Genomic DNA, 12469 nt, shown 5'->3' with positions numbered 1-12469 from the left:
CTGATTGTGCCCAGAGAGTTACAGGAATATGACATGCATCTGGTGTTCTTGTCAAAAGTTTCATTGCCTTCATTGATCTGTGAGATTTTCCAGACTGGCAGAGTATTTTAATACTTCCTTGCTGTAACTGGATTTTTATTCAATACATTTTACAATCACTTCTTGAATCTCTGTGATCTTTTAGTTGAATTTGCTTACAGCAGCAAGAATTTAAATTTTGGTGCCTGTAACAGCAAAAACTGGTATTATAAATTCATAGGTACCTGAGGGTTCTGATGGTTTTTTTTCTTAACTAGCAAAGTATCTAGAATGTGTAAAGAAATCTTTTAAATTTTAAAAAATCCTCTCTGAGAATGCAAACTACAGGAGAGTAAGAATTTGGTCCAATCTGTATAATGCTTTAGTTTGGATTAGGAAGAAACAGGACTCATTTTATCTATGCTTCTCATAGATCTACATAAAGGGCAAAAACTTGCAATAAATATTGTGTTTTAAATGAATTATAATATTTTTTTCTACAAAACCATGTATTTGTTTGGGAAAAACTCTTCCACTTCGAGCTGTAATTAAATCAACAGTTCTGCAACTTACATTTGCAAGACTTTCAAATCATACTATATTTAAAGTAAATACTTTGAAAAATGGGAATCAAGTGAGAGCTTAGTTGACAACTCTCTTTGAGTACTGTACTTACTGTAAAATTGAACAATGTTGCTTTATTGTAATTGGCAAATCAGAAGGTATTTTGGAGGCATAAAATTTCAGGTAAATGTCTAGAATAATTAAAAAAAAACAGCCAAACAAAACTCTTGAAAGCACTGAACAGGTGTCTGCAATTTAGACTCTTTGAAGTTCTTTAAAAGTCTGGGATGGAATGAAACATTTCACAAAATACAGTGTTAGTCTGACAAATGAATTCTATCAGCACTGTGTTTAAATCTGTTTGATGAAATGCATTAGCTCATATTTTTGAAGCATAATTGAGATCAAACTTCTATGAGTTTTAGATAGGTTTAAATCCTAGAAGAGCTTGACATGTAACAAAAACCAGTGCTAAATTATCAGTGAATTTCATGCAAATAAGGTCTTTTTTTAATTCTTGAATTGATACAGAATTGATTACTTCAGTTGTGTATTAAAAATCCACCTAATTTACAGTGACAACAATGGACAGAGGACATAAATTTGTCAGACTGATCCTCTACTTCTTGCACATTATACATCTGACAGAGTGGTTAGACATAGGCAAACAAATTCAGTCATTCTGGAGACATTTCTGGGGTTTATACAACACAGATTAATCTTATGACAGTTACTGCAGTCAAGACTCTTCCTGGACTCCCAATTAACTTTTGTGGTTCTACAGCATATTTTTTTCTGTGCTGAAATTATTAATGTCTTTTTTTAGCACCTGCTCTGCTTGTGGAAATATTCTTCCAATATAGTTTTACCTTCCTAATTCTTAAATTGCCTGGCAGTTGTTCTTGTGGCTTATTAGAAGCTGTAAAATACAAATGAGGGAAAACTGGATGCCTCTTTAGTAAAATTTAGGCCAGAGCTCATTTTGTGTTAGATCACACTTGAGAGATTAGGTGCAATACATAAACCACTAAAGTACCATTTTCTATGTTCAGTATTGCACTACACCAAGCAGAAAAAAAAAAAAAAAAGGTAAAAGATGGGACCAAATAAACTAAACTAAAGGGAGGAGGAAACAAAGGGGATAGCAGAAAGAGTCAAAAGTGTGCCAAAATATATTGGAAACCTGTAGACATTTTATGCTTATGCTTTCTTGATACATTTTAGTATTTCATTGTATTTTTGGACTGATTGTAACACATGGTATGTGTAGGAAAATGGATGATATATTCAAATTTGAAGAATGTAAGATCAACTTGCCCTCTTTTACTGTGAATCTCTAGATAAGGCAAGCCTGAGACAGTTCCAGGAGGGTGAGACATTGCACCATGAGCTTCTGCCCCAGAGACATCAGATCTTGTAAACACAGGTGGATTTCATACAGAGCCATTGGCTGCCCTTGTGCTGCACCACCTCTTCCAGGGTTCTGCAGCACAAGGAGACTCTTCCAGGGTCTCAAGGGCTTTATTATCATGGATGAAAGGCTAGAGATTCACCCTGAAATAAAAGGAAACCTTCTGGAGCAAAATCCTTTTTTATTATCGTAGTTAGGATTCATTCTGGTGTAGGATACAAGCCATGCACCTTTTTGAGATGTTTGGAGTGACAATTTGTTTAAAGCTTCTCTCATTCTACACAACACTACATATGTGTTTATGTTATGAACATGTGGTGCAAGTATTTGGATGCATGGAATTATTCCTGTGCTTCCAGGGAACTACTAAGAATGCAAGGAGAGAGCTGAGACTTCATTCTTTAGGTCCCAGGTCATGCCTTAGAACAGTATCATTTATCATTTACCACCTATGTATGAAATCAGCACAGATGTAAAATAGGATCAGCATTGTAGGTAATCATAGCCTAGGCCTGTACCTTAATTAAAAGACATTATTCTTTAGTGTTAGAACATGATAGACTGATTAGAATGTTAATTAATGAATTGTGGGAGGTGGGTTTATTTTCTAGAAAACCTGTGGAGTTGGTGACAATGGAGGCTAAGGGATAAAGAAGCCATTTGTTTAAATAACTGAAGTTATTTTTGATAATGTCTCTGTCCTTTGCTTTTAAAGAGACCATTTAAGGCTGATGTGTTTATCAGTACCTCACACTGCCCTGCTCAGCAAGTAGACAGGATGAATTCAAAGTGAAAATGAGGTGATGCATGGAGTGACCTGGCATCAGTGAGCCTCTAGCAAACTTCTTCCTTAGAAATAGAAGTTTGTCTCCTTCCCTGCTTTGTGTAGAGTGATGCTGGGAGTACCCTGTTTGACACCTTCATCCAGGGCCTCTTCTCATTCTTTTGGGATTTTTTGGTGTTTTTTTTTTCTTTTTTTTCCTTTTTTGCTTTTAACTTTTCTTCTTTTTTTTTTTTTTTTTTTTTTTTTTTTTTTTGTCAGGGAGGTTTTGTGTCTAGTAGCTTGGGCCTGAAGGAAGAATATTTATGATCTTTTGCTTTTCTTAGATTCATCTTAATATCATCACTCCACCTACCATACCAAATTGTCTTATTCAGCTAGAAAAGCAACCTGCTAGAACCATTTTTTTCATTATGACAGTCAGGTTCCTCTAAGAATAGTATTTAACACTACTGTTAATTTTTGGTTTGAATGCTTTAACTCTGCCTTCACTGTTAAGGTGCAGTTGAAAGTTTTCTTTTTCAATTTGTTTTGTTTCGTTTTGTTTGTTTGTTATTTTATATCACCATAAGAAAAATGAGAAAGGAAATGCTATTTAGATTTACAGCATTTGGAGGATAAAATAGGGCAAATAAGATGGATTCACACTGCACTGTTAATATTCAAGTGTATATGTGTAATAATTGTTTTACCAACCTGCCATACAACACCCAGGTGCTATAAATTCAGTACAGTGTTTCCCAGTCTGTTTGGTTTTGGAGAGCTGTGAGGAGGCAGAAGCCATTGGTATTATGGTAGTGCCTCCCAGAGCAGTGATGTGCTCTTTTCACTTGAAAGCTGTTCTGCATGTACTGTCAAATGATCAGTTTTAGAGCTGCATTTTAAAAGCTGTTTATCAACACAGCTGTTAAGGGATTTATACCACATTAGTGTGCACTCACAATGTACAGGTCTGAAATAATTTTTCAGTATTTTTCCTTTCAGCACATAAAGCACCGGATTCATCTCATATAACTCCAGTCTTCAAAATGAGGTATCTGGAATAGGAATATAGGAGCTATATTCAGTAGGGAGTGAAAGGGAAGGGTTTAAATTTCATAAAGTAGAGAGCAGCAGCCGTCTCAAAATTAAATCTTTTAAGAAGGTTAAGATATGGAGGAGTCAATTTCAGCACTCAAGCTTGAAGATTAAATTTAAGGGCATGGAAATCAAAATGCTTCACTGTGGTTCTAGCCAGTATTGAACAGAAGTGTAGGATTCATAGATGGGGCAGGGAGGCCAGGTTCTTCCATGGTTTTAGATAACTCACCTAAGGTACTGGTGGTAGTCGAATGCTTAGTGGAATTTGGGAAATCTGTGTGATTAAGTCAGATTTTAGAGGAATCCTGAACACAACATAGCATGAGACAGGCCATGGTGACTTACTAGATAACTTTATCATTGAGTGAATGTTTTAGTCACAAAGGTTGGATGTTCATTTCCGTTTTAGTGGTGGAATGAAATACAGAAATGTGATCATCAGCATCTGACCTAGTTAACTGAAGAGTTACCCAACCTAATTACTGGTCATTCAGTGTGGAAAATGTGGGCAAGAATAATCTTCTTGGAGTTTTTATGTCTGTCTCCTGAATGGATAAGAACTGTTCATAGATGATTTTAGCTAGTGAGATGAAGAAATCTCCTCAGTATACTGTAACTCTTTCCATATCAAAGGGAAATGCTTAAAAATAACTGAGAGGAATTAATGACTTGTAATCTTAGGCCCCAAAATATACTTATCTAAATGTAGACAATAACTTCTTGTCTGGTGTTCTTCTGAAATAAGATGCTGTTATTCTGTTTTGTCAAATATTTATCAAGAAATATATTCAGATTGTGTTTTCCAATTGTGACTTTTAAAGGCTTCTGTACCTAATTCATTACTGCCAGGGAGGAAGCTGACTATACACAAGATTTATTTGTGAATTTGCTTTAATTTATGGTTGACTGAAATGCAAAGTGTTATTCATATACAGATAGCACAAAAAATGGTTGGACATAGATAAGCAAATTCAATAATTCTGAAGACATCTTCAGAATTTGGACTTACATAACAATTACAGGCTTGTGACATTTATTCTGGTCAAGACACTTCTGAACTCTAAATTGAGACTTGCCCTGGTAAAGGCTTGAAAATTATAGGGCCACAACTCTAGCATAATTAAAGAATTAATTGTCTCATTGTTTTTGTATTTATTTATCTACTTACTTAAGGCTATGATTTTCTCAAACATTGTCTAAGAATCTTTTCATTAACTTCTGTGGGCTCAGGCCAGACTGAAAATATCTGTCAAAACTTGTATACAAATTCCAAACCTATTTTTTTTTAGAGCAGTAATTTATCCCTAAAAAACCCTAACCAACCAACCAAGCAAGTCAAAAGCCTTCCTACATAATGTGTTGTTCTCCTTAAGTTAGATAACTTTATCTAGTAGAAACTGGATTAGCTCCCACATGTCCTAGTGGAGGTCTGAAAAGACAAGCACGTGTCTTTTCAAGGCAGCTATTTTGTTGTGCAGTTATAGCTGTAAATTTATGCAGTATGTAGCTGTGAATTTAAGTTGGGCATTTACTCTTCCTTTCAGGCTACTGTGGGCTTCTAAAAGTGTTTTCTTTTTGAAGCAGCAGTAGAGTGCTTGTACAACAGCTTCTGTGAGAGATAGCTGGTGTATGTTATAGTAACAGATGAAGCCTGCTTAGGGTAATATGGTCTTACAGTCATGAGAATTCTTATTCTGCATTTTATAAAAGAAATAAAGCATTAAAGGGTTTAAATCAGTTTTTTGGAAAAATTGCTTATCGTTATTAGAGATTTGCTTGAATCTGCTAAAAGCAGTTTTGAGATTTATAGCTGTTACTGAAATTATGGGGGGAAAAGACCCTGAAACGTTGCCTGAACACTTCTCAGAATTAAGTCCAAAGATGCTTGGAGTTACCTACCCTGCAATACCTACCCTGAAATGCTGACCAAACTGACTTGTCAGGAATGTGATTCCAGAAGTGCATCTTCCATGGTGTTTTGAGAGGAGTGGAAAATTTAATCTGCTTTTCATACTTTCATTTACATCAATAAGTGATTTTGGTCCACATGAACAGCATGTCAGGAGCTCAGGTTTCACTGTTCAGATTTGCCACTACTGGTCATGCTAAAGGCAATGTGGCCTTTAGTACTCCTGCTGCACTGAAGGGCAGATGGACTGGACTTCAAATAAGGAGTCAGTTAGCTAGAGAAGGAACCCAACTTCCTTCTTTGTATTAGAGATCAAACTAGCGATGTGAAGTGACAACTTGCCTAGAATAAAAGAGAAATTTCTGACAAAAAATAAAATAAAAACGAAATTTCTGTCAAAAAGGTAAAAAAATACTTTGTCACCTTTTTTATAAGGTTTTTCAGTTGATAATTGTCCCTTCTGTTCCTAGTGAGAAAACACCCCCTAAACAACACAAAGAGCCAGCACCACCAGAAAAATATTAATCTGTAGCAGTAATTCACTTTTAGTGTTTAACACCTTGATAAATAGAGGTACTGGATTAAAGGTTATTGCTGACAAGATACTTTACTTTTCTGTTTTTCTTGTTCAATAGGTGATATATGCTCTGAACACTAAGAATGATGAACATGAGGACAGTATACAGGCTTTGAGGGAGGCTCATGAAGAAGAAATTCAGAACATTCTTGCTGAGACAAGAGAAACAATTCTCCAGTGTAAAAGCAAAGCTGAAGAAGAACAGTTACTGAGAAAGCATATTCAGGCCCTTGAAATTGCAGTAGCACACCACAAGAGATTGAAGGAAGAAGCCTTAGCAGAGTTAATATTGTGTAAAAGACAAGCAGAAGAGAAGGAGTCAAGAACAGAAGAGAAACAAGCACAGACAGCAGCAGACACCACTGCAGGCTTTGAAAACAAACTTTCACATTTAAATCAGGAGTCTGAAGGACTGCTAAATGACTGTAAAGCATTTAGAGGAGAAAATCTAGATAAAAAAGTAAATTTAGATGAAAAATGTAGTATGAAAAGGCACACTGCAATGAATGAGATTGAAAACCTGAAGAGCGAGAACCAGAAAACAACTGAAGAATATATTCAGAAAACAAGAAAACTGCAAGCCCCTTGTGAGATGGAAAAAGAGACTTTGAAAATAGCCATGCAGCAATCTGTGATAGAAACAAACTGTCAACAAGGAGAAACAGAGCAAAAGAAGAGCTCAGAGACTGAGAAAGGCTTTTTGCTGCAGCAGGTAAAGAAGCTGGAAGCAGACCTAGAGGAGAAAAGCCAGAAGATAAATGAAAAGAAGAAGCATTCCCAGAAGCTGAAGGAGCGAATACAGGTAGAGTTACTCCCTATCTCTGCCTGAGAAAGTGAAAATTATCAATCCTTTAAAATTTGGGAGAGGATGGTCTTTTAATGATCATGTTGATTCAAATGCTTTTTAAGTAGTAAAGCAGTTTTAACAGCTTAGAATGGAAATAGGAGTGATATAATGCTAGCAGCTTTAAAGAAAGAGTTAAGATGATTAGTAACTCATTAGGAGAACACTTTGAACACTATAATTTGTATTCCTTGAGAGAGGAATGAAGTCAAATTTATCTGTTGGCTGAAGAGAGTTTTACTTTTTCTGCCCAGAAATGTGACAAGAGCAGCAAGCAGGCACTCCTGCTACCTATGTGTGTTTGTTGAGAGAGTACATTCTCCTTTTCCCTTCTGGTTGTGTCCTTTCCAAACTAAGACAGGTTGCCAATATCTCCGTGCATGGATACAAAGAGGGTTAGATATGAGACCTGAGCTGGCAGTTTAGGAATCAAGTTTTTTGTATGACTCTTGCAGCAGTGGCTTGTATCAAGTGCCATTAATGAAGTGTCCTTTACACTTGTGAAGTTTTATGTGCTGAGCCATGAGACTTTGGCCATTGGTTCTCACCTTGCATTTTGCCTGCTCACTGCTGTGTATCTCACACATTTGCAGCACAGCTCAGCAGACCCTTCCTGGTTGCATCATGTGTCAGATGCAGTTTCAGAGGTTGGCATGTCATGGGAAATCTGCCAAACAGCTGCTTTTGGTACATAAGGGCAGAGTGCAGGAGAGATGCTGATGGTCCATGCTGAAATTGAAGCACCCAGCCATGCTCTCATCAGTTCAACTTCCTTCTGATTATTTTGATCCTTTACATCAGATAAACTCACCTACCAGACATGCCCCCAGCCCTATGATAGAAATCTTGTATATTAGGTAAGAAAACAGCTTGAAGGTCTAGATTTGAAGTATTACAAAATAACAAAAATAGTTCCCTAATGGGAAAGAAGATTTTCTTCCTTTAGAGGAAGAGAGCCCCAGAATTCTGCAGGGAGCAGGGTCAGCCCAGTCAGCTGTGTTCTTCCAAGGCAGCTCTTCACTCTTTCCACCATCTGCCCTCACATCTTGCTTGCCACTATTGTTTTGCTGACAATGTAGAGTTCTGAGCTACTTCTTTTAGGATGTTCTTACAGGGAGTTCAGCCTTCAATACACTCCCTACAAGATCAGAGGATGAATTTAACACACCTTCCCCAGCATCATTCAGATTTCATTGTCTCAGTGTGTAGATCTGTAGCAGAACAACCTCTATCTTTTACAGAAAAGATAGAGGATACAAAGATGCAGATAAGCCCTTTTTTAAATTGAGTCAATCTTTAATATCTGTTTCAATACTAAAAAGTATCCTGGGTTATTTAGAAATTAGAAGCATTAGAGGGGAAGAGAGAAAGGAAGATTTTGATTTTTTGTCTGTGGATACTGTGGTGACATTCAGGGAAAATTAAGAATAAACACATGAAAATTTATGCACGTGGTTGACTCTTCTGATTTATTGTATAAGTAATGCAGTAATTCAAGAACAAATAATGTAAAATATGATAGGAAGTGGAAGTAACAATGTGGTGTCGTTAGCAATTTATTTTCTAAATTCAGTTTCAGCTGGATAAAACTGAAATATTTTCTGAAGGACATATGCTCAACTCGTACATTTCAAATCCTCTAAATCTGTGAAATGAGGCTGATTTACATACCACTGGTGCATGTTGCCTTGAATCTTTGAAAAGATACTCTCAGACTAGGATAACTGGAAGGAGGGAAAGAGTTAGACATGATGTTGTTTTCTGTTTCTTTCACAGTTTGAACAAAAAATTGTAAAGTTTCTCCTTTCTAAATTGACTATTTTTTATGCCACCATTAAATACAGTTTTTCAGACTCCTATGGACGATGGCAGGCAGGGAAATAGAAACATCACTCTAATCAGAAATACCTTTGTGCATTAGTAAATACTAGCAGGAAAAGCTATTATAAGGCTTGAAAGGTGAAAGGACAGTTGATTCAATAAGATGAATTTTCCTGTTTTCTCCTTAGAGTATGCCAAGAGGTTTGAGACCTTTAGATGCAAGGCATTGCATTAGTACACATTTATTATTACTGCTGTAGAAGGGAGAATGCAAAGGTTGGCAAATCATTAAGTCTGATCTGTTCAGTCTAGTTTTGGAAGAATTCTGGCATATATGCCAGAGGTAAAAGTAACAAGCTTACCTTGAAGTTTTGAGCTACAGACAGTGTTAAATACAAGTTAGTTTTAACCCTGAGGTTTTACTTGACATTCATATAGGAAAAAATGGCAGTTTTATCTGAGTGAGTATTGCAGTATTATGCTAGACATCTGAAACTGCAACTAGAACCTTCAGAAATAGCACATTCAGTATGATTCAATTTTTTTCCATTAATAATGGAAAGACAGCTCCCAGCAAAGTCTGGGGACAAGAAGTCCCAGCAAAGTAGGGCACAATTTTTTCTGAGTTTAGGCATCTGTATATGGATTATGTTACAAACTTTTGTATTTCAGCAACTGAAAAAACCTTAATTAATTTTCATTAGCTTTTGGCATAAGCTTTCATTATTAGAAGTTGTCATTATTCAAATTATTTGAAGTAGAGCCTATTTCAAGTTTAGGATAATCTCAGACATCTTTTAGATGGTAACTATTGATGGGTATTCATTTTACAATGATGCCAACTATATGTGAGGGAAGGGCTCCACATCACAAATATTCTGGCAGCAGAGACAGTTTAAATGTATAGAAGAGCAAAACAAAAGCATTTAAATCAGTTCTGTAGGTGATTTATATCATGGAACACCAGGAGAGAAAATGACCATTTATTTCTTATTACAAGAGAATTACATATGTAATAAACATGAAAGTAATGTCATGCATATTTTAGGATTTGGAAGTGTAGCTTAAGCGAACACAGCAAGAAATTCTGGGATCAAAATGTGTAGTGAAAAAAGAGGAAGAAGATCTAAGTGTAGTCAAAGAGAGAAATTCACATCAAGAAAAGGAAATCCTGCATAAAGCAGGTAAGATGTTCATTAATGTCATTCTAAAGTATTTCCCATGTTAGTAGTCACTGATATTGGAAATTCTGCAAGTTACTTATGCTACTTGAAATGTAAATTTTGGTACCACAGAAGATATGGAAGCTGTATTGAATTCCCAAAGCAAAGCTGTTAAAAAAGTAGATGAACTGAAACATCAAATAACGCAGCTGTAGCAAATGACTTGTACCACAGAAAGTCAGGAAGAGAGCAACTCTGAAGATGTGCAAGAGCTTTAGCAGGTGATTTGCTCTCAAATATTCAAAGACATGGCATACCAAAAGTACTGAAATCAATGCAGGTTTTTTTTACAATTGATGGCTTCATTGTACAGGAGTCAGTCCTGAGAGATTCCCAGATCCCTGAGCTCATTCAGTGGAACATTGACTTGTGTCAAATCCTTAAAGAGAACAATGTCTAAGGCAGACTATCTCTGCTGAGGTCAAGCTGGAATACTGATTTATTTATTTTTAAATATAGGAAATGGTTATTCTGAAAAGCTGTGCAGAAATGATAGTAGGAATAAACTCAGTAAAATGAGCAATGTGTGTATCCTGAGAGTACCCTCTGTACAATATCTCCCCTTAAGCAACTGTTCAGCCCTGAATCTTTTCTACACTTTTTAGTTCTCTTTAACTATTGTTAAGCTACCATTTAGGAAAATTAGACTTGGCATCACAGTCAGCAAATCATCTACTGTACTTTTTCACAGGACTAAGGATGTCCTTGAGGGAGCCTGCATGGTTGGAAGTGAGTTATACACCCAAGCTCAAACCAGAACTGCAAAAAATCCCAAATCATTCCTAGACTGCAGAAAAGGCTTACCATCTTGAATCAGTACAGTTCTACATTTTTAACTAAAATAAAGCTAATATTTTTCAATACAGTATTGCTACCTAAATAGCGTTTTCACTACAAAATATACTACTGTGATCCCAGAGTTCTACCCTGAGGGTTTTTTTGTACAATATATCTAGTGTGTTTTATAGGCTATGGAAACTGTAGCTGTTTACAAGGAGGGTATGAATAAAAGAGAGAACCTTCTTTGTAAAATCAAGCATAAATCCTATAAGGAAAAGATTTATCTGAAGGAATAGCTGGTAAAAGGAACGGTAGATCATGTAATAAAGGCTACAAAGGAAATCAGACCAGTCTAAAACTTCATGGAATCTGAAAAAACCAAAAACCAGAAGGTAGGAATTTCTTCTATTTATAGATGCTTTAATTCATCTGGTTTTAATCTTATTGGTCACAGCAACATCATTTGAATTATGCTCACTGTAGGCACTTTGAATTAACATAAAATGCCAGGATTTTCTTGCTACAGAAAAAAAAATCAGAAAAAGGAAAAAAAAAGGTCAGACTGATTTATTTCAGTGAAAAGCTCTGAAGACAGGTGAATTTATCCCTGATGGGATAACTGGCCTTCTTAGCAATACTTATCCTTGCATTTTTTTGCATGTGGCAGTTGGAGTGTTTTATAGAAGATTCTTCCTGAAGAAGATTGTATTGGGCATGTTGTTCCAATTCCTGAGTTAAATTTTCATGGGCTGCTGCTGTGAAACACTCAGATAAATTTATTTAATCAGAATTTTGCATTAATTAGGCAGAGGATCTAGTTCTGCAAAGAGTTGTTAAATTAATTCAGAGTGCATGTGCTACCAGTGAAATTGCAACTATTTACAATGCATGCATGCAAATATACATACATATAAATATGTGTGTCTCTTTAACTTTAGTCAGAAAGAAGGCTCATCTCCTTGCATATCCAAACAGCTTACCTGAGCAATACTTTTTTTTCAGTGTGTTTTAAGTGGGGAAGCTGTTATTTTTTGTTGTTGATATGCATTAGCAGCAGTTGATTTAAGAGATTCTTCAGAGAATTTCAATTTCATCAGAGCTGCTGTCTGTGACTGAATCCTTTGGCTATAGGAAATTTGCAGTCTCTAATGTTTTACTGCAGTAGGAACCTAAGTGTGAGCTGAATTCTGTTCAAAGGGAGGATAACTTTGAAACATTTGTTTTAATGATTCGTGGAGCTCACAAGTCAGTGCATGTCTGTGATTTGCCAAATTTGAGCATAAGCTAAGGGGGAAGTTAGGTTCTGACTCCTAATGGACTTTGATGTTCATCAAAGGTCTTCTCGACAGAAAAAGAAGGTTAATTTCAGCAGTTTGTAGAATGGGACAATAAGGCTACTGGTCAAGTGGTTTTTAGATCCTTCTTGGTGCTAAGAATGAACTTCCACCCATTTTCTGTAGT

The 12469-nt window shown here is 36.1% G+C and overlaps 1 protein-coding gene across 4 annotated transcripts in view; it reads left to right on the top strand.

Annotated features, from left to right (window-relative positions):
• Window positions 1-12469, top strand: part of FAM184B (family with sequence similarity 184 member B) — a 37234-nt gene that overhangs the window by 6431 nt on the left and 18334 nt on the right. For all 4 annotated transcript variants that reach the window (XM_058024345.1, XM_058024344.1, XM_058024343.1 and 1 more), the window contains exon 2: window positions 6399-7142. In XM_058024345.1, the coding sequence (XP_057880328.1) occupies window positions 6399-7142 (744 nt within the window). The remainder of the gene's footprint in view (window positions 1-6398; window positions 7143-12469) is intronic.

The sequence above is a fragment of the Melospiza georgiana genome, chromosome 5 (assembly GCF_028018845.1).
Source record: "Melospiza georgiana isolate bMelGeo1 chromosome 5, bMelGeo1.pri, whole genome shotgun sequence".
NCBI classification, from domain to species: Eukaryota; Metazoa; Chordata; class Aves; order Passeriformes; family Passerellidae; genus Melospiza; species Melospiza georgiana.
Note: the sequence above shows the minus strand (reverse complement) of the source record. Positions and strands in the feature narration are given on the sequence as shown.